This window comes from Falco naumanni, chromosome 3 (genome assembly GCF_017639655.2).
Source record: "Falco naumanni isolate bFalNau1 chromosome 3, bFalNau1.pat, whole genome shotgun sequence".
Lineage (NCBI taxonomy): Eukaryota > Metazoa > Chordata > Aves > Falconiformes > Falconidae > Falco > Falco naumanni.
The window spans coordinates 60,551,297-60,575,271 of NC_054056.1; the positions used below are offsets into that span (position 1 = coordinate 60,551,297).

A 23,975-nucleotide genomic window follows, 5' to 3' on the forward strand; every position below is an offset into this window, starting at 1 on the left:
AGATCAGCAAAGACAGAGCCTCCCTGGCAGCAGTGGTCAGTCCTACGCATAGATGTGCCTTCCTGGACTCACTCCACAGAGCCATTCAACAGGAACCAGCGTAGAAAGCAAAGCGGTGAACTACTGCATTCACAACAATGTGACTCAAAAGACCAGCTACAGAATTTCAATCCCACCTGCAAACACGAAGAGCCATGCATTTCAATATTACAGTAGATGTTTATTAGCGTTGCTCTGTAACCATGTAGCTCTCATTCCATCATTTACCACAGACTGAAGCAAGCGTTTGCCCTGGCAAGTCAGTTCAAGCTAGAGACTCCAAACAGGAAAAAGAAAATTCTTTGTCACGACAACTATTATTATAAACCTGACAAACCATCAGCATCCTCAGTGTTGTCTGGATTCAGGCACCGGCTCTTCACACCAACACTGAATCTTCATCCAAGGCAGCTGCATGCTGTTTACTAGCAGCACATAGCAGCAGCGCACTAGATACACCCATTCAGTATCAGCAGTCTACAGAACGTACATAGTCAGGAAGAAGTTCCAAAATAAAAAGGACAGTACTACATTTTGAATGGTTTATTAACACTTCAACTTTTAATAACTTTGAAGAAGCCCTGAAAGATAAGTTTTGCTTATTGACTTTGTCTTTTCCCCTTTGTCAAAATGTCACCTTCCACCTCCTCCCTCCCAAGGAGACAATGAAGTTTCAAGCTAGTGTTTGGTTGCTTATTATGTAAAAATTGGCTTCAATCATAGCAGCAGAAACATGCAAACTGGGGCAATAGTGTTTGTCAACAGTTTTTAGAGAATGCATAGAAATGCACAAATAACTTGTGAATTGATACAAATAACTTTTTCTTAAATGAAGTTCATATATATTTATTTATAAGTGGGTTAAATTTGGTGCCCAGAATTAACTGAAGCTATATCTTCTATTTAACTAGGCTTTTTCCCCCAAAACCATCACACTACCCTTTTTTAAAGTGCTATATTCATAAAAACTTTAAAATACTACTTTGATACTTATACTTGTTCTGTCTTGCCCTTTTGAGAAATCAGAAGGGCAACCTGCAATGCATATTTAACTGAAGTTACACATTTACCCTCACACAATTTTATGGGCATCTTCATCTGATTTTATCACCAGGAGCAGTGGAGAGTGCTTACATACACAAGTAAGCAGGCAGACAAAGCAAGAAGTTCTAACCATTTCAGGAACAAAGACAAACAATTTAATCCATATTACATAATTAACTGAATACAATTGATCTCATCCAAAGTGACTCCTGAGAGCAAAATAGTTTTAGCATTACATTTTATATACAGCTGTGAAGGGATTACTGGAAACCAAGACGTTATCCTTATACCATTAGTAAGTACACTGGTTATGAGGCCGCTGCACACTGTCACTTTGAAGACATTACTTAAACCATGACCAAGATTTACCACCAGTTGTTTGTTATTTATGAAAAAAAAAGTTATTTCAATCTGATTTTATCATTATTTTTACCTTATTACCGTTGCCACACATCACAACCTGGGTCAGCTGATCAATGACTCCTTTTTCTGCTCTCAAGTCCTAAAAGTGCTAGCTACCCTTGAAAACCTCTGTACACTATGCTATAAACATTGTAACATCTTCCAGAGAATTCCCCACCCCACCTTCAATGCAGCAATGACTGCTCTGTCTGAAGCAGACTACATCCTGCACACTATTGCTTTCATTATTTTCCATGTAATCAGTTTGGAACTGGCTATGACAGTCTGATGTGGCAATGTTCTGTTAGAGGAAATAAAAAGATTTTAAAAAAAAATCAGAAGAACTACAACATTCTGAACCAGCGGAACCAAAATAATCAAGACCTCAACACAGCTTTTCCAGTCACTGGGATAGAAGGAGACTTGAATGCAGACACTTGAACAAGTAATTGGAAACATCTGTGCTTGCATGCTTAAGTGAAAAGATAAACAATATTTGCATTTTCTTCATCAACTTCCTTGAAAATATGCACGATTTTATAAAAAAAGTTTATCACAGAAAGCAATGACAGAACATGATGTAATTATAGTTTTCTTTTTTTAAAAAAAGCACTAGGAATCAAAGGCAACCAAGATAACATACATCTTCCCCAGAACATTTTTCTCAGCTACATAAGGTGTGCATACACCAAGGTCTAACACACTTAGCTGCACCACATCAAGTCAAGCTGTCCAAGAGCATATACAATTTTGCTTACAGGAGTATACCCCTTCCACAATTTTTCAAGTTTACAAGTAATTCCCTGTATTGGATTATGCTTAGCCAGAAGTACAGATAATATTTTGTTCCAATACTACAGTTTGGTTTTATGACTTATTCAGAGATGAGGCAAGACATAAGATTAAGTGCAGGGAAGCATTTCAGACCCCCACAAAATGCATTCTTTAAAACTTAGCTATACATGACTAACACAGGTAGATCTGCCAAGAGTTGCATTAAAATTATTTTCATTTTCAAAAGGTGAGCAACTGAGGCTCACTCAGCAAATATCAACTCTTCTGCATCATGGAATTCACTATGGGTGTCTGAAAGATTCAGCTTGCATTTCTGAATATCTGCTGAAACAGAATTACGAACTAAGTTAGTATATATGAATTAAGTACTCTTATGAAATCAAAGAATAATGTTGACTCCTGGAAGACACCCAGAAGATCCAAAGATGGAACAGAAGGTTGATTATTACACTCCCGCACAATTCAAGCAAACTGTTAATATATTGATAACATTCACATCTGGTATTTGTACCTGCTGGATATCCAAATTACACTGCTCCAAAACAAGTTTGGTAACCATCCCCTCTGTAGCTGAAAGCAGCCAGAAAACAGTTCATTTTAAACAAATGGAATGCAAACCTTTTTTTTCCCCCAAAAAAAAAACTTCAATTACAACAGTCTAAGCCAGAGACTTAAGCAAATAAACTTCAAAATAGCCATTTGTTACAAGTAGCAAATTACCATGAACAATGAACTTGTTAGGAATCCCTTCTAAAAGTACAACACACACAAACAGGCTACCCAGCAGAAAAATGTTAACAATTTTATTTTTTTGTAATGTTAAATATTATGGGACAGGACTGTAAGGATGAAGAACTCTCAACAATGCCTCACAAGAAGTAAGAAACGAATTCTGCCATGATATTAGCAAAGTAAGGTAAGGAGAAAATTTACACAGTAAGAGGCACCATTTCCCCCAGAATACCTTTTGCCATATTCCTGAATGAGTGGGATTAGCAATCTAATAAATCATTTTTCAAGAGGTAACAGCAACAGATAAAATTTTAAAGGATTATTAAAATAACATTTACAAGACTCTGAACAATTTTTTAATTCTTATTAAAACCACAGAAAGAGAACAATTCTTTATTTATGAATTTTCATAAAGGACTGACTGTGCAACTGACACCTGCTATTGATGACTTAATGTACAATTTTGTCCAGTAGCTGAACAGTTTCTCTTTTCAGATTGTATTTTCTAATCGTGCGAGACCATTAAAGGCAAAGCCTGTTATGATGCTGTACACAAAAATGGCCACTTGGACCATACTACCAATGAAGTGGTAGGTAAACAAATCTTTTTCTGGCCGAGGAAAAAAAAACCAAAAAAAAACCCAAAAAAAAACCTCAAAAAAAAAAAAAGGAAGCTGCATTTTGCATGCTTCTCTCACTCATTCTTTCTACAATATGAACTTCCCTAGAAAGAATCCAATGAAAATGGCTGCAATTACAACAAGAAGTGAAGGAAGAGAATTAGAGCCATTATCTCTGAGGGCCAAAGCTGTGGGTGATCCAGATTTATCTGAGTGCGCTACCTTTCTGAGCCTCAAGCCTTCATCCTGAGGGGGAAAACAACACAGATGGGAAAAAAAAATTATGAATACACCTTCTTTACAATAGTAAAAACTGAACTCAAAGGCCACATTTGCTGGCGAATATTTAAATAAGTTAAAAAAAACAACAAACCAACGACCAACATTACACCACACCAAAATCCAAAATATAAACATAGGAAACCATAGTATTTCAAATAAGGACAGGTAATCACTAGTCTCTCTCTCTCATTAAGAAAGATTCTGAAATTCTTGCTAGGCACAATGAAGAAGCCTGCTTTTAGTTACCGTGTCAGAATTGAATAGCAGTAATTCCTTATTATTAAGGAAAAACATCTACTTTATGTAGGGCTTCTCCAAACGTTCCAGTGCCATCAGAATTACAGCTGTGGAGACACCATTATTTTATGGCTCTTTAAGAGGCTACCATGGCCAATGAAACTGTCAGATACACAAACACAAATTTATAGAAAAGTCACCAAAAGTCATGTATTGACTAATTACAGATTACTGAAATGGGACCTTTATATAAAAGTACTGGAAAGTAGTGTCTGCTTACCTTCTCTGGCCAAGCAATTGTTCTTGTTCACTAATAATTTGTGATACAGAATTTTACCTCTTTGGTTTTCATTTACTCATTCTTAATAATAATAATGCACTTTTATTAAAAGCTACTCATTCAGTATTTCTGACTTAGACTTAAAGTAACTAAAACCACCTTAAACAGGACCATTTCACTTAAGAAAATTCCACAGCTTCAGTATCTCATCCATGACAATCACAAAGTTTCAATCACTGAGAAGTTCAAAATATACAGGACAGTAAAATCGTATTACATATCAATCTTGACATTCTAACAATTCTATTTACTTTCTGGAATACGCATCTATTGGCCTAATTACAAAACAGACCTTTCAATCAAGAAAAATGAAGCCACTTCAATATAAACACAAAAGCAGAACTTACTCTCAGGTGCCGGTTTTCATCCGTCAGCTTCATAATCTCTGCCTGAAGTCTTTTGCACTCCTCCACTAGCTTCCTTGTTTCAGTATCATTAAGTGAAACGCTATGTGGTTTTGGCATCGGTCCATCCTGCTTAGATGTATTCAGTACTGGCGCGGGTTTGCTTGCATCTATATCATTCTACAAATATTAAGAATTACTTGAGAATTTTACTTACCTAGAGAAAAATCATCCACAGCTTAACACTGAGACAATCCAGCTACCAATATAGTTCAATGAAGCTTATATTTACAGTAATCTGAACAAAAACTTCTGTTATCAGTTCAATTCTGATTAGCTCAAATATTAAAAAGCAAGAGAAAATTGCACCATTTACATTTGGTACTACATGCTACTGAGACAAAAATAAATACTTTAGCTGTGACCCAGAAGGCATCCAAATGACAGCATAAACTGCATGAAACAGTATTTGAACTTGGGGGGGGGGGGGGGGGGGGGCGGGGGCGCAGGGAATAAAAGGAAGAAAGTAATCCCGCAATAGTAATAAACAAAACAAAGTAGAAGGAAAACAGGTTATGTCACAACCTAATACAAAGTATGTATGGCACAAATATTTTGCACTTACAGCACCTCTTACTGAAGGAAAATAAAGTATTGCACAAACATGGAATTTAGGTCTCACAGCATCTCTGAATTACACATGACTAATTTTGAATACAAGTGAAAAGTCACATAAAAAGCTGTGAAAAAGCCAAAAATAAGATTAAAAATCTAGTTCCCACAGCTCTGCTCAAAATACACAATGATCTTCAGCAGAAATTAATAGTTCAATGGATTCAGCTGTATAGCCCAGGTTACCGCTTGTAAAAACACAGCATTCATATGGCAATACACTCAGATCAGATCAGATTCAGGCTTCTATATTGCTACTTGCTTGGCTATACAGCTATGCCATTTAGACCACCACCATACTGCACCTTTTGTAACCAAAGTAGTCCAAGCTAAGTACTAAATGCAATAGAAAACCTATTAAAAGGTAATCACATCTACGTAATAACAAAGCAACTTAAAAAAAGGTGCAAGGATTTCTTTAGTTCCTATGCAAGTGGCAGTTATTTGGTCTACAACATCTACTTGCATTTTACAATTTCTTGCAATGCAGCCATAGACAGGCAAACAGCCAGATCCTGCTACTCCCCACAGATACTCCTAAGTGGATTTAAAAAGACCAACACATTTAAATCATGAGTAAGCAGACTGCAATCTGTTGCTTTTTTAACTGGTTAGCTAGCTGAATTGAATTCCTTTAGTAGCACTGAAACTTCATGAAAGACCTAAGTCTTATATCTCTGGAACAAACCTCCTTCCGCTGTTCGACCTCACTGACTGGTGTTCTTCACGTCAATTTTCTGGCTATGACTGGTAGGCATCTGAAGAAAGTTGTTGCTTACTGGAGCGAAATACTTGTGTCCTGGTGTAGGTATATCCTGAGGTGGCAGGTGAGGCTTACCCCAGGACTTGACAGATTTCTTATTGCCAAGTTTAAGGACATTGACTAAATCAACTGCTAAAGCAGGGGTTTGCAACCCCATGCTGCTACTCAGAAAAATACAAGTATTTTATACAGTCAATACTATGAAGATACCACACTAAAGAAAGCACAGAAGGAGGTAGTTTCGTATAATCCACTACATTTCTCTCACTACATTACACATTTTATACAATTAAGAACAAGTATATTTTTTTCATTATCTAAGATGCAATTTAGTAAGAAGGTAAAAAACCACAGAAAGTAGACAACTAAGTGCCTTGATAACAAATGCTTAACTTTATAGTTTTAGTATGTAACACACACTTAGGCAGCTTACACCTGAATAAAAGGCTGAAACTCAAATTACCCTTGCAAAAAAAACCCAAACCAACAAACAAAAAAAACCCCACAACAAACTATGAAACTCATCAAGAACATTATGCTGACATTACATCCAAAAAAATCTCTTTACATTACACTCCAAAAAACTATATTGGAAGAATACTTGCAAAGACATCTGCTGGCCAGGTAGCAGCAGATTTCATGGAGACCCTTTATGCATGTAAATAACAAGTAACAAGATGGTTTTTACATGCATGGAGCCATGCTACTTTCCCCCAACATGCCTTATAGACTACTGTAAAAACTAGACAGTATTAAAGAGAAAAGTCAAGGCCATAGTGAAGAAGGTTGTTCACAAAAATCCTACTTTAGCACCCTACTTCACAATGCTAAACACCAAAAAAAAAAAAGCCCAAAACAAAAAAAAAAAAAAACACCAAACCAAAAAAACAAAAAAAACCCCACAACAACCCAGGATATATACTATTAAGATTCCATAAATCAGAATTTCAAGTATGAGGGCAAAAAAAACGTTCATGCATAAGAATTCAGTCATAGTCTGCAAAACTTCTAGGTAACTGACAGTTTACTACTATTCCAAATACCAGGCAACACAAAACAGACACCTTCAGTCTATATACAATGCAACTGCCATCTCCTACACAACTGGAATAGATCTTGTCTGAAGGCAAGAGCATGAACAAGGTAATGGAAATTTTTTTGTCTGATTATCTGTTTTTACCCACTACCTTAAAAAAAATGCATTTAGGATTCCTAAAACATGCACTAATTCTAATTGGTACTTCCTTTTCTAATTCAGCTGAATTAGAAACATATTTTTTTACGTTGAAAAGCACTTAATCTTTTAAAAAGCAAATTATGCAATTCACTTTTCATTGTTTATGTAGTATTGAAGATTATTTATTTTTAATCTGACAGCAATAACATTCTAAAGCAAATCAACAATAAGAATAATGGAAAGATAATAACTTCTGGCACTAGTCTCCATGGCTGAAGGATTTTAAGATACAGTTGGACAAGGTGCTCCCTTTCCAATGAAAGGCTTGAGCAGATGGTATTTCCTTTCAATCTGGGCTGTTCTACAATCCTATGAATCTTTGAAAATGTTATATATTGAACATCCCTCCCATCTAATTTAGTACAAATTTCTACAATCCATTTAATTAACTAATGATATACGCCTAAAAAAAATTCAAAACAAATTTCCATGAGATCCTACCAGACAATGCATGACAGTTTCTTACTCTTTTCTTACTTACCAGTTTATCATTTTCGTTGGGCATTTCAAACACACATCTCAATTTGGAGTCCATTAACTCATCAGGCTTTGCTTCTTTCCACTAAGACAACAATTAATATAGTTATTTAACTCATGGAAACATTTGAACAGTTCATAAGCTTGCTCTTGGTACTTGCCTCCTACACAGCCGAATACTGCCCTTACCCTAGCTGCAGTTTCTGACTTGCTTCCTTAAGAGTATGTTTTTGTTCACTTTGACTACTGCAATGAAAGCTAGAAATGGTTAATCAATGGAACCAGAAATAGAAATTAGTAAATTGAATGCAAGGATGGATCCAGAGGTTTGTAGGGGATAGGGAGGGGACAATACAGTCGTTCCTTTAACACACAATGAGGAACAAGTGTATCTGAGTCTGTTTATGAACAAAGTTCTAGCCTTATCACTCCTTGGTAAATGTACTCCTTATGTCCTATCTTGAAAGCACCAATTTTAAACAAAAAGGTTGAAAGACACCTTTTCGTGTCTCCATATTTAGTTTCAGAAGAAATTTCTTTAGTTCTTCATATTTTAGCTTTTTAACCACTTCCTCATTTTACTGCATAATACATTACAATTTAGGCCTAGAGAATTTTCAAATATGTTTATAAAAAACATTTTAAATTTTAACAGTTACCAATATATCTAAATAATTGTAAAATACACTGGAATTTCGCTGTTCAACTGACAATTAACTTTTAAAGCATGCACTTCATGTAGTTGCCTTAAATCCTTAGGCTCAGAAACTGATCTGAAGTCTACAGCAATTTTTCCAATAGGTCCTCTGAAATTACCTTAGAACTGAACTGCAGGTCTTACAGACTACACCCAGGTTTGTCACAGCACACTTCCCCCTTTTTTTGTTTGTTCTCCTTTTCAGTGGCATTAGTTGTACAGTTGACTTGTAACTACAATTATCGATTTTCTGCAACATATGTTTCTCAGTATGCTACACTTAAACACACCGAGAAAGCAATTATCTGAAAGGTATTTCTGAAGTGGCTTTTTATATCCTCACCAAATAGTTACACTTCACTTACCACACATAACCAAAAGCTATCAAAGCATAGTAAGAAAAAGTAAACCAGAACAAGAAGGAAGAGAAATGTTACCTTTCGAGCTACATGTCTCAAAAAACTTCACAAAATCTACAAGGTTTTCCACTGTTTGCAGTGAAGCGTGATGCCACAGTAGTCTTTCCTTTCATATAAGGGGACAGAGCCTCAATCTGCAGGTCTAGTGGATTTCAGCAATTTATAAAACCTCGTCTCTATCCTTTGTTTCCCCTCTCCTCCTCTGCCTTGAGTGAGCACTGAACACACCTGTGTAAACCCAGGCATTCCTTAAACAGTCTCTAGAGACAGAAGCCTATGCATCATTCCCCTCCACCTTAATATACAAGCTTACGGGAGTTCATGTACACCCTCAAGGGCGTGTTAACACAACCGAAGGCTTCCTTCCCATTTCTGCCAGCTTGTAACGTCAGCAACAGATGTCCTTCCTTCTGAATTAACAAACACAAACCTAAATATCTTCTTTCTGGACCTTTCATCAGACCAGTCCTGCCTCAGAACAGAATCTACAGCATATTCTGTTAAAACAGAATATAAATCTACGATTTTGCTGTATTTAGCCACTTGGTATCTCTTAGAGAGACCTATCTTAGTCTTCCAAATGTTTTAATTTGTTATAATCCCATACAACATTTCACTGAAACACTTTTCAAAGCAAATGCACCCATTTCATACAGCTTCAGGCTTGTTCTTTAAACATACTCTTGATTCCTTCAAATACAATCTGTTGATCCCCTTCAGATTAGCCACATATAGGGTACAACATGCTCATATTTTAACACTGAACTGACTTTACCTTAGATTCACTATTTCCATTCCACCAGTTCACTAAGCGAGTTCTAAGAACTAAGCTTGTATTTAATATTAAAATACCTGAATCGCATATGCAAGTCGTACTTGTTCAGAGAAAACCCAATTCTTCTCCAGAAAGAAATTGCAAAAACACGACTCATTTACACTTAAGCCTGAGTTTCTAAGAAAAAAAAAATATACAACAGTCATTTTACCCCATTTTTACTTACCACTGCCTCCATATCTGAAATATTTGGTGGTGCATAGGTTGTTTGTACCATAAACTTGTGTTTACTCTTCTCATTTGGGTCATAGTCAAAAGGCTGCAGCATTACTGTTCACAGGAAAAAAAAAAAGGATAAAACTCTTGATTCTTCAGTTAATCACTGTAACAAGCATGCTATACGCTTCAGATTTGCTTCTCACCGAACAGACACTTAAAGTTGAAATGCAAAAGACAGTATTGAAAATACAGCAGATATACACTGTAGCAACCAGTACTGAGAGGAAAGAGCTTTAAGTTTTTCAGTCTGGTGTAGATGACATTAATTATTTCTGTAATTACTATAGCTAAAAGACATTTCATATACAAGTATGAACAAACAGATCCTGTAAGGCAGACACCAAAAAAAAAAAAAAAACCCCAAAACAAACAAACAAAGAAAAACCCACAAACTGAAGCAAACAGCACAGGACTTTGCTTTGGAATAAACACATTGTGTGATTAAATGCACGCAAATTTAAAGAATTGTAGCACACATTACAATAGTTACACGGGAGGTGGGGGGGTGGGGGGTGGTATATTAATCTAAGCTGGGAGCAAAACTACTAAAATACTTCAAACTACAGTTACTATAGGAGGTAAAGCTGTCTAGGGTTTTAATAATACATCTTCAAAATGCTTTCAAACTGAGCTCTTTGTAAAAAAAAAATCTAGCGTTTAAGTTATATAATAACTACACAATATATTATACTCAGGTTTTAACATTCTTAACCGTAAATCCAGTCCAACAGTTAAAAGTACTCCAAAAACCAGGTACACAATTTAACTCCATGCCACGTTTTGGGTGTCCATTGCACCTTACCAGCAAATAGAGGGATGAGATTCAAAATCAAATTCCCTGTAAAGGCAGCTTTAAGTGAAACATTAAAATAAAATGCATAATACTCCTTGCATTTTATCTTATGTATTTTCTCTCTGCATTTTCAGCTTCCAACATATTGTAATGCAGATTTAAAAAAAAAAAAAAAAAAAAAGAAAAAACCCACACCACCACCTGGATGGAACCAGATTCTTTGACACAACAAAGTTTGTGCTACTTTTTTTTGTTGTTTTTGTTGTACTTTTTGCTACCAGAGTTTGATTATGCAAGCAGTTTATACTTTCTAAATTAATGCCTTTTCACTGTATTTTCAGCTTTCCAGAGCTTAAAACTCTGTTGGTTAAGAACAGAAACTTATGCTTCTAAAGTTGTTATTTTGAGGTGTGCACAATCCTGGTGAAAAAAATTACATCACTGACAGTATAGCTTCCATTATTTCTACGATACAATACTTTTAAATGAAAGCTTTAATTACAGCAGCACAGCACCACCTTCATCCATCCAAGTTATACAAGGTCATCCAGGCGCAGACTGTGTTTTTACACTACATAGCAGCTGTCCCGGTCATCCTGGCATCACTATTATGTGTGTGGTTTCTTTAGTTCACAGGGACTGAAATAACACGATGTTTATAATACAGACCAGGAGATCACAACTTCTATAGGATACAGTTGCATACCCAGGGGCATATTATAAGGGTTTGTAGAACCACCTGAATACACAAGTTTTGTTATGGTAGTGCTGGGGGACTACTGAAGCAGAGAGAGGGATACACAACAAGCAGCATCTACCTCCAACCATACTGGCCGGAGCAGACCCTGAAACAAACTATCATGTTAGCCCGCTTGTCTCCTTTCAGAGACAACTAGTTGCCTTAGTCCAGATGGGAGGACCGAACAACACAAATTATATTTAAACATGTGTATGTAGGTACAACACTTGTGACTTGGTCTATCAGAGGATAAGGACTCAGAGAAGCTGAAGTAGTTTTGGATAAAGATTTAAAAAAACCCCAAGAATAACATTTTTCGGAGTCCTATCAACAGGTATCTGTAAATGTACCTATAGCAGAAATACTGACTGAGCTAGAAAAATACACTGTAGTCTCTGAACAACCTTCCCATATATTCTAAACCAATTTGTAGACTTCAATACTGCTATACTTTTAAACAATTCAATTATATTTTCCACAATTCTGAATCTTCATTGGATGTACAGTTCAATATGCTTCCCTTCACAGAAAGTAAATTCTTCATGGTAGGACTGAACTGCATTAGTATATAAAACGCTAAGTGCAGTATCAAAATTACTAACTTGGCCTTTCCATTTTCCATTCACTAGTACCTACGAGAAAAGTTACTTCTAAATTTAATTACACTGCCACCCAACCTTAGGCCTTAAGTACTAGTTACAATTTGCAGGTGTTTGCTACAGGATGGTTATATATCTTTTTTTTCCCCTTAAATTTTATATACAATGTAATCAAAGGGTAAGTGAATAATCTGAATCAGATCTATCTCACAAAGAAAAGTACATAAAGGAACTGCATTATTTGACATGCTTTCAAACAACCTGTTTAGAAAGGTTTAAAAGTCAGGTTTTCTTAATCATTGGTCCCACTGTGGTCCAAAACGTAACTGATCAAACTAAATACTTCTTCCATATATCAATGCTATAGCAATTTATCTCTAAGATTTGTTCCATTATGGCAAAGCCAGCTTTCCATCACCACAGAACTTCTTCACATGCTGGCAGAATCCCTGGATAACTAGTTAAATAACTTTACGTTCTTTGGCCACTCGGTAACAACTGAAAATCTCATTTAATTGAAAAGCAGCAGAAAAAGACAATCCACAAATTCAAAGAGCTCTTAAAGCTCTTCATGATTTTAAGTAATCATGGAAAATCTCCTAAATATACAAAAGCACAGTTTTAAACATATTCTTGGAATCCCCGAGTCGTCCAAAGATCACTTCTAGGGGAACCGCAATAAACAGTTATGAAAGCAAGCCTCTTGTTAATAGGCCTAGGTTTTCTACACAGGAGGGCTTTCTCTCCACAAAATAAATGGCAAAGGGGTCTGAAAACCAGAAGGAAGAACAGTAACAAGTTTTCTAAAAGAAGAGTAACACACTATATTCTGAAAAGAAAAAACAACAAGCAATTGTTAACAACAAGCAATACATGATACAATAATAAATAGTTAATTTAGGGCATCAAGGTAAAGAAAAACAGATCTTTCCAAATCAGTATTTTGGGGAGGAAAAAAGAAAGTGTAAACATTGCTGAAGAAGGCTACCTAGTGATTCACAATTGAATGATAAACAAAACGCCCATGGACTTTCTTAAAATGACTGTAAATTACATCTCCAACAATAGATTTAAAAACTGGGTTGACTTTCAATGAGCACGATGCATTATATAGGCTGAAGTCAACGTTTAGTTTTGAAAACAGTTTCAGCCCATGGTATCCTAGAGTGAATTCTCTCTGCACAACAACATGAGATAAATCTATTTTTAATTATATGAAAGATGAGTCAGCAGTGAAAAGATTCAGTTGAGAGATCGATGAGATAACAAAGTGGGTCACTAGAAAAATCATCTGCATAGTTAGCTTACCAAGTGACCCAAAAGAAATCATACGCTTAAAACCAAAAAGATTAAGCTGACACTTCGGGAAGAGAACTTAATTCTGAAAAGCACTGTAACTAAACAAGTACACGTGAAAGCATCTTGAGAGGCGGGGGGGGGTGTCACTGTAGCTGAATAACTGCATGAGAATCCAGTAATACAGAAAAAGGGATATCAAAGATTCCCTGCTATGCAAACTGAAGAGTCAAGCAGTATGATACTGTTTCCCTTTATTGGTGAATCTGAAGCTGAAATACTGTTTACAGCTCCAGTATTATCTCATTTAAAACACTGAAATATTCCAAGCATTAAAAGAATGACATAACTATGAAAACACATTTTAAAATAGGCAAATGGAATCCTTCAATCTCTTCAATTCTCTGAAAAGAACGTCCAGCAATATCTTGATTGTGATATATGACTACCTACAGGGAAGATCCCTGATACCAGATCAAACACTCAGTCAAGACAAAATGGCTGCAAGTCGAAGTTGAAGATGGAAATGAAGTAGGCTTTTGACTACTGAATCATGAATCAGTTTTCAGTAAAATGATCTTTCATCCACAAGATGCTGGATTGTCCACGGTAAACAATGTTGAAGTTTTAAAGGGTCACGTTCTACAGATCATATTAGATAAGTAAACTGGTGTCTCTCCTACAAGAAAACTTAGTCTAAGGTTTCAATCAACCATAAATACAAAGTATTTCTGAGTTACTCCTTGCAACATTTGAACACATAACCTGAAGCTTCTCCAGCTTCTTTTAAACTTCCCAAAGGGTATAAGGATATGAATCTGAAAAGCTCTGAGGTTTGCTCCATGTTCCCCTCTTGCTTTGCTATGGCTCTGCAATCATTCTACAAAAATTAACTTTCTAGACTTAGAACACGAGCTCACACCTGTATTGTCTGTGATCTCCACAACCTATAAAGAGGGGATTAACCGCTCTCCAAGTTGGGAAATATGGTAGGTCTAGAGAAATAAAAGAGTTTCTCACCTCTTGGAGTCACTGGTTTGAGAATCCCCTTTATTCTGGAGATTCCTACCTCTAGATAATTGGGAGAATGACCCATGAAAATGTTACCAAATCAAGACTGACACTTAGTCTTACACCATTTCCTTGACAATGTCTACTCCCATGATAACTAACACCTGGTCTTTTTGACACACACATTGCATAGGATTAGACCATTATACATCCAACTAACTTCATTCTGACAATCCACAGAATTTTGAATGTAAGCCAAATTTACATGGAGTTTCATGGAAAAAAAATAAAATACTGTCTGGCTTCAGGGCTCACACTCTGCTGAAAAGTAAGGATATTTTTTTCTTTTTTCATTCTCTCACCTAAAAAAAACCCAGAAACAGAATAAGGGGAGAGTGTCTCTATAGTGAAACATACTAGATTTTTCAAATTTAAGGGCTATGAACTGCTCCATTTACCTAAAGTAACAGCAAATCTAATTTTTAAAAGCAATTTAATGACTGCCACTTAACATATATTACTGTGATAAATGGAAGAACTATGAAACAACAGAGTTCAGGGACCAGTACCATGGTCAAAACAACTATTCAAAACAACAGAATGAATTATTTTGGGGGTTTTCTTAAATGCAATGAACTGCCAAATGTTAAAACTTTAAACACATCACAGCATCCAAGAAATGCCCTACTTCAAGATATAAGCATGGATACAGTAGTCTGAAGAACAGATACCGTTAAAGTCACTGCTATTTCCAACCTTCTTTTTCTCCTTTCAGACAGCTGCAGACAAATGTGACAAATGGCAAGTATTTCTATATGGAAGATTTTTCATGTATCATTGCAGGATCAAGCATTAGAAAGCTTCATTAAAGGCCTAAAACCACCTAACCTACCACTGCATATATTTATATTTGGTTTTACCTGAAACAATTACAGATGATCCTGGGTCAATAATTCCACTGTTCGGCCTCACGCAGTATCGACGAGGTGCTGTGGTCTTCACTTTGAAGCATACTTTCCTATCTGATGGATTTCGTAGTTTAAGATTTGTAGTTACTACATCTGTAAAGGGACCTGGAAAAAGGGTTGTTGTTTTAAATATTCATGTAACTCTAGAAAAAAAAAATCTGTGTATACATCACATATTTTTAAAATACAACTTGATGGCAACAAAATTCTAAAAGCATGTTAAATCATACATCTGTTAAGCCCATACTGTTACACACAAAGCACGCTCTATCATCTTAGTTATAATAATAAACATTACAGCAATGAACAAATAATTCTTAAATAGTATGATAGACACAAGCTGCTGGTGCAAAAAATTCATATATATATATATATATATGCTAATTTTACCAAATCATTCTTAACATTTTAAATACCTAGAAGGTAATGGTCATATGCAAATGTAAATTTTGCTGGAGTTTTCTTCAGGAACAGAAGCAACACACACTTTGGAACTCTTTCAAATGTTCAAAGATAGTATGTTTCAGTATCACAGTGTTTCTAACTGCTCTTGAGATTTCAAATTTCAACTTCTGTTGTGCTTCTGAGCTCCTATAGACTTGACAGAAACAGACACCAGCCTCATCTTTTAAACTCAAAATAGGCAAGAGAGATGATATGTTGTTTATGCACTTACTCTATAACTGATCCACAGAAAAGAAGTTATAGTTGCCATATTTACATATTCAATGCAGTGTATTCTCTAAACTGTGTTTATGTTAAACCACCAGGATAGGACTTGCCTCTAAAACTGGATTGGACAAGAGGCACAATTTCAATGTCAAGTTGCAAAAGCATGTCTTCCAACAAAGGTCACTGCCACGTGATGCCACACAGTAACAGCACAAAAAGCAAGTAAGGTTCACAGTGTTCTGAGCTGTGTTAATCCCCCTTACGTTTGTGTCATCTGAAAGCAAGGCTGCACAGGCACTAAAAGAATGTAACTTAGAAAATGGAATCTCATATGAATATGAAATCAATTCAATAATATTTCACTGTACATAAATTTGAAGAACCTTCTTTATCATTCTTTACAAATTACACATTAAATTACTACAAAATAATTTTCATCAGTATTGAAAACATGACAATTACTTTTCCATTAAAAAAACACAAAGAAAGCAAATTTTAGATTAAATTGGATGAAAGCTACACATGATATGAACAAGTTGTAAGGCACAACGAAACCACTAATTGCATGAGACAAAGGAAGTAAACTAAACTCTTTTCTGAACACCTGATTCCACAGGGGCGTCTGGACTATTCCAAAGGAAACGGTACTGGCCACTATCAAACATGTTACTACACTAGAGGGCTCACTACCCGACAGATATCTTTGTCTCATTCCAAACGCCAGATTTTGAGAGAGTCTTGACGCAAACACCAAGATACAAATCAATAAAGGACTAAAACAGGAATTAATAAGAACCAGAATACAGAGACGCAGACAAAGATAAATGCAACCTAGGTTTACATTCAACAAGGTTCTTCTGTGAAAATAAGAACTGGTAGTACTTGTCAGAAACTTCACTTCTAATCTAGCTTTATACGGTGGATTAAATAGTCACCCTCTCAATCCAAGCAAATTTTACACAGCACACACAAGGATGATTTACAAAACTACTTCAAAGTTTCCTGCCACTTGCCTCTTGACGGGTCTTGCAGGATCCAGTTGCATTTATTATAGTGTGGTCCAAAAATAACTCGCATCACCCATACCACAAGCTGAACTAAAATCAGGCAGCTGAACACTCCTCTAAATCTAAGGCTGGTGATACACTCAGAAAAGACCAAACATCTATTTTTGAGCTACACAAACATTTTTGAGGAAGTTGTTCAGAGACTCTTAGTAATAGCCACCTAGGCATTGCCTTTGCAGTGCCCAGCAGCATACAGCACCTTGAATCTGGCTTTCAAAGGTGGGGGCTGCTTTTTTTAACTGCAACTCTAGACAGCCTGAGGAGCTCTGCTTCTCAGTCATCTCAACTACTATTACTAATGAAATTCCACTCAAAGGAAAAAAAGGCTCAGTTCAGAGGCTCATTTTGAAAGGCACAGTCACCAAGAAAAGGAGCTATACTATTAAAAAATAGCTTACTTAAAGCAGTGAATTTATAAAGTGATGATGTTTTTTAAACTTTAGGAAAAAAAAGTGTTGTTCCTTTTGAGACGTGAAAGCTGCCCTAATGCCTGCCTTCTCGAAGTACATACTAATGAGATAGAACTGACAGGAAATATCAGAATAATTTGAACAGTATTTTGAATCCTAACACCACAGATAATTGGGAAAAAAATAAATCTGCTTTTGTTCCCCAGGTACATGAATGCAGTGAGCTCCTTTGCATTTCCTGGATACTTCCCAAAAAAAAAAAAGAGCCTTTAGCTCAGGGACATTTTTTAGTATCAGACATTTCTTTCAGAGCAGACTGAAATCTTTTTCAAGGTCTAGAGCACCCTTCTTACAGCTTTACCTTTCTCCTGCTTTTTAAAAGCTTTAAAGAAAAAAAAAAAGCTGTATAAAGCTTCTGAGACTTGCAACCACCAGTTTTCATAAACAGCTGATAACAAACTGGTGTACACAAGGAAAAGATGACAGAATTTCACTGTTCCTGCAGAATCCAGCTGTTGTGGTAGTTTAGCGGCATACCAACAGACAGCACTGATCCGAGCATGGACAGGCAGGAAGAGACGCGAGGACAGTAAATCAGAAAAACATCTCTCTAACCACTCAGAAGCCACACAATCTAAATTAATGTAACATAGCCTTCAAAAAAGAAACCAGGCAACAGCAGAAGAGGATTCTGGAGTTCACATTCACACAAACATAAACACCACTACCCTTGGGGGAGTAAGGAAATTAAGTACAAGCTGGCACTAACAGTCTGAGCGCAAAAGCCTAAATCACGACGGTTACTTGAGAAAAACAAGAGAAGGGAGGGGAGGGGTAGAATCAGGAAGGAGAAACGCTTTGGCTGTACCACACAGCATCTAAACAAAGAAAAGAACAGGCAAAGATGGATAGACTCTGCACATGCATCAAAAGATGGACAAATGCATGCCAGCTTCATCTCAGAAAACATACAGGTATATCAGGACAGCATTATCCTCTGAAAAAGAGCATCTCACTGCTTGCATGACACCCAGGCCAAAGCTGGTTTTTATTGGAGCACTTAACCCTCAGACTGGCTGATTTCTAACTGTACCCACCAGACAAAATAGGTCACAAGTACCCTCTACTGTTGTTTGCCCAATACTTCCACTGTAAACTGCTTAAGACTATCTTTTATCTTACATTTGTACAACTTAAGACAATGGACTTCTGGATCTGCAACTAGGGTTTTCAGAAGCTGTGGTAATTAAACTAACAAAATTCTCAAGCTATACAAATATAAATATGATGTCTAATGACAAGAGATCATTGCTTTATAGATCTATTTTTTCAATCTAACAATCTCTGGGAGTCAAAGCTACTTTAAAGGGGACAGGGAGTTCAGCAACCCCCTTATAGCAGTGTAAATTCAAGACACCAATGACAGCATCTTCCTAGAATAAAAGTTGTGAGAGTGCCAGATCATTCCAACAGTTTTGAACGGAGCCATGACAATCCATGCTGAGATTTTTCCTCTTTTTGACTTACAAGAAAGAGTCTTAGAAAGGAATGACAGACACCTACCTAATCACACCCAGAAATACTAGATATCTCCAAAAACATTAGGTACTGAATTTCTACTCCAGCAATCTCACAGTGCAGCCACCGCAACATTAACGCTGGGTTTGCCTCTGGCAACTACACATCACAGACTACAGCAACTAGTGGGCAAGGAAGAAGTGACACAAATTCAGCAGAGCCAGTTTCCACTGCTGAAACACAGGGCCAAGTTTCCTGGCTTGCCACAAGCTTGCCAGTTATATTGCAATAAAACCAAAATACTATGTATTACTGGACAGGTAGAACGTGTACAGAGATTGTTTTGATCAACAGTGTTTTCTTCTCTTCAAATTTAAGTCTCCTTCAGTTCCTCAGCTCCAAAAGTCATCCTTCTACTGCCTGGGATGGTCAAACGTAAGGGAAAAAATGATGACATGAATATGCCTTTCTAGAGTGGGAAGGAAGAGCTCAAACCAACCTCCTCAGCCTGGGGTACCCCTGGAAAAGGTGAGAGATCACCGTCGGTATCTCTAGTTGTTGGTAGTACAGAGTGAATATAAAAGAACTTCGAAGAAGCGGACAGGTTTGGTTATCAAGGAGCTCCATTCAAATTAGTAAATCTGTCACAATGCACACACAGAGCCTGTCACAGAATATCACCTCTATCTAAAACTGGATAAGAAATTATCATTTTATTAAATATAAAATCTTTGATAATTAGAAGGCAGATAACTGGAGTTATAAAAAAATGAGCATGCACTATTAAACAGATTCAACAACATTTTATATGTAAAACCTTAAGGGTTAAGTATATCGTCTCTTTAAGACACTGAACAATAGCTGTTATAAAGATGTATATCTAAGATGATTGCCAGAGAGCACTCCATTTCACGCACAGAACTAAAGTTTATTTCAGCTGTAAACTGGCACAGTAAAGGGATATATTCAACCACATCTGAAAACAATATAAGCACACATAAAAAAGTACACAGACTGGCAAAAGGAACCCAAACTCCTTAAAATGTGTAAATTACAGTGTTAATTTCAAAAACTATGGGGATTATATGCTTTAAGTGAGATGCTGGTTTTTTCACAACTGTTTCATTACCTTTGAAATTCCAAGAGTACCTGAAAGATACAAAGCACTTCAAGACATCTTTACCAAAACAAACTGGGGAAGTTTTCTTCCAGCACACAATAAAGTCAGGTTGAGCAGGCAAAGAAAAATCATTTAGTGCATTTGACAATTTGAGCCCTAATGAATGAGAAAGGAATTAAAGTCAGTAGGATAAAAACTAGCAATAATATTATAAAGCCAGAAAGACAAATTTTGAGAATAACTGAACTAACTTTTGTGATTGACCTGACAGTAACAGAGTAGGATCTCCACCAACTCATTCTGCTAGAATCAGAAGTAAAAACAGAATAAAGAAAGAATAAGTTAACATAGCCCCATGTAATCTACATTTGTACAATGTAATAAGTATTTAATTAGGCCAAAATTTAATTGTTTTTCTTTCCCATCATTTGACATGGCAATCACAGAATGGTTGAGGTTGGAAAGAACCTGTGGGGTCATCTGGGCCAACCTCCTGCTCAAGCAGGACCACCCAGAATCAGTTGCCCCGACAGCTTTTGAATATCTCCAAGGACAGAGACTCCATAGCCTCCCACGGCAACTGTGCCAGTGCTTGGTCACCTTCATAGAAGAAAAAAAAAGAAAAAAAAAAAAAAAAAGCGTTTTCTGCTGTTCAGAGGGATCCTCCTGAGTTTCAGCTTGTGCTCTTTGCTTCTGGCCCTGTCACCGGGCACCTCCACAAAGAGCCTGGCCCTGTCCTCTTTGCGCCCTCCCTTCAGGTATCTGTGTACACTGGTAAGATCCCCCTGAGCCTTCGCTTCCCCAGGCTTAGCAGCCCCAGCTCTCAGCCTGTCCTCGCAGGAGAGATGCTCCAGTCCCTTCAGCAGCTTTGGGGCCCTTCACTGGACTCTCTCCAGTACGTCTATGTCTCTCTCATAATGGGGAGCCCCTGAACTGGACCCAGCACTCCAGCTGTGTCTTCACCAGTGCTGAGCAGAGGGGCAGGATCACCTCCCTCGACCTGCTGGCAAGGCTTCTCCTGGTGCTGCCCAGGACACCACTGGCCACCCTGGCTGTGTGGGCACATTGGTGGTTCACAGTCAACTTGGTATCCACCATGACCCTGAGGGCCTTTTCTGCAAAGCTGCTCTCCAGCTGGTCAGACACCAGCATGTACAGGTGCATGGGGGGTTATTCCTCCCACGGTACTGTGCACTTCTTGCTGAACTTCAAAAGGTTATCATCAGCCTCTTTTGCCATCTGCCAGCTCACTCTGCACTCGTGCATGCATTCCATCAGGGCCCAAGGACTAGGTATGTCCAGTTTACTTAAGTATTCCCTGACCTGATCATCCTCCACCAAGGGTAATGAGGGAAAGATGTCTAAAAATGAAAGACCAGTGGCCTGCAGCAAGTCAAAACTACCTTGACTGTCAGATAAGAAAAATAATCTTAAAATATACATAAAGCACTTATCCAAATGGAACTTTATAGTACTTTCTGAAAAAAAGCATAGGTGACAGCTGACACAAAACAGAGAGATTTGTTATTTCCATACATTACTTTTAAGAAATTAATATTCAGACCTCTGTGAAAATAATCTGAAAAGAATGCATAACATGGACTGCCAATGAGCCTAATCCCTTCCTCTTGAAATACCAAAACCATAACCATTCAAATACCTTCTTCAACTGGAAGAAAAATTCCGACTGACAAATTACCTATGTTAAAATTATTCCTGGTCTACGAAGCATAACAGCTTACATTTCATGGATTAATACTTCAACACTAGAGGTCTGAATGATGAGGAATAATCAGTGGATGAAGGTGCAAGATCAATAATACCTACAAATAACCATGGCTCTCATGTAGATATCCATACATTAGACCAATAATACAACATATTTCCTTCTTTTTCTACCCTAGCACTTGAGAAAGTTATTAGTTTTATCATCAACCTGTACATAAATGTCAGAATGCAAAAGGCTTCATAAGAAAGCTGACACATCTCAGTGCCCAGAGCTCCTGAAGGCTGATTCTATGCTAGCACTGTTTACCATGGGTAACATCAGATTTTATCTGAGCTCCCCACAATGACACGCTGTCTGCATCCATGCTGATGATGTATCTGTCAAAGATTTTTCCTTCTAAGAAATGCTGAGACAATGCCCATTTTTTAATCCTAAAAGAGCTAATCTTCCTGTCAAACAGGCAAGCAGAGCCTATATATGGTTATCCAGGTTGCTAGACGTGCTTGTGCAGATGCTGGCATGCATGCATGCTTTACTGGGGTCTGATGGCAAAGGTGAAACCTTTTGCCTCCCATTCTGACAGAAAAGTCAGTGATACAATACAGTAGCATTTCAAAGCAGACAAACCAAACAATTTTCTTTCTTACATTTTCTTACTGGATCTAAATTTCATATTCATCCCAGCTTGTTACTGACATGTTGTTAATGGCCAAAAACACAGTAAAAAAGTAATAAGCATTTATCTCAATGGTAAAGTGGAGCCACAGATCATTACCATGAATTCCGGTAAAGAGAACATTATCTGGTTTATATAATAGATGAAAAACAGACTAAAAGGAGACTGTCCTGCTTTTAGTATTAAATATGGACAACGGTTTCTTTAGCCTCCACAACAACACACAGCACTATTAGTAAGATGGTGTACAATGGAACAACCTTACCCAAAGATATTAATGCTTGTATTTAGCTTAAGCTTTATAATCTAGCAGTCTTGAGTCCAATTCATTCATATAGGTCTATTCTTGATGTTTTCCTGTTGAAAGAGTGCCTTTACTAAAGAACTGTCACGTCACTAACATCAAAGGCATGCTTGTTATTTAAACTTAACCTCCACATCAGTGTAAATTCCTTACTTACAATTTAGCTTTATTTGGTCACATTGTTATTCTTGCCAAATACACATGAAGAGCATACTAAAATTAGTAGCTATTCTGCTAGGATAAAGTCTTAAGAATCTAATGATAAATAAAGTATTATTCATCCCAAAGTGCTCTCACTGTTGAAATAAGGGCAGTAGAAATATTTTTACCAGCTAAACATGAACATTTAAACCAGCAAATTATCCCCAAAGTCCTGAAAAAACTAAGCAATATGTACAAGCAATCTTTCAGTACAGATGCAGTATTTACAATTTAGTTCAGTAAGGGCTGTGTTATTAAACCCTTCCTTGCTGGAGCAACTATTCTCTTTACTTGCATAATGTTGGATAACTAATGAATTTGATAATTACAGAGGCTCCTGAATGTCAAGAATACTAGCTTGAACTAGAACTAAACGAACAAGTAAATTTTCCCTTTCTGTTCCCTTTTAAACTTGCTTTGCATTTTAACCAACTATAGCTTACAAAAGGTTTCAGTTCCAGTGATGCTGAAAAGCCCAGCTCTGCTGCTTAAAATATTCAAATATTCAGCACTTTCAAATATGTATGCACCCTCAAATACAAAATTTACAATTGGATACACCTTTCTGATCTGAATGGCAATATACAAGAAACTCTTCAAACTCTATAGTAGTAATCAGAATATTTGCAATCATATCAGATGACAGCTGCAGCGGCACATAGAAAAATCAGTCTTTCTACAGAAGACCTGACCAAAAGCTGCTACTTAGCACTTTTCC

General features: G+C 36.9%; 1 protein-coding gene across 1 annotated transcript in view; it reads right to left on the reverse strand.

Moving 5' to 3' along the window:
- Window positions 1–3,069: 3,069 nt before the first annotated feature.
- Window positions 3,070–23,975, reverse strand: part of VAPA (VAMP associated protein A) — a 28,833-nt gene continuing 7,927 nt past the window's right edge. The window contains exons 2-6 of the mRNA XM_040585698.1: window positions 15,513–15,665; window positions 10,102–10,205; window positions 7,989–8,069; window positions 4,839–5,015; window positions 3,070–3,878 (exon numbers count right to left, since the gene is read on the reverse strand). Coding sequence (XP_040441632.1) covers window positions 3,720–3,878; window positions 4,839–5,015; window positions 7,989–8,069; window positions 10,102–10,205; window positions 15,513–15,665 — 674 coding nt within the window. The 3' untranslated portion in view covers window positions 3,070–3,719. The remainder of the gene's footprint in view (window positions 3,879–4,838; window positions 5,016–7,988; window positions 8,070–10,101; window positions 10,206–15,512; window positions 15,666–23,975) is intronic.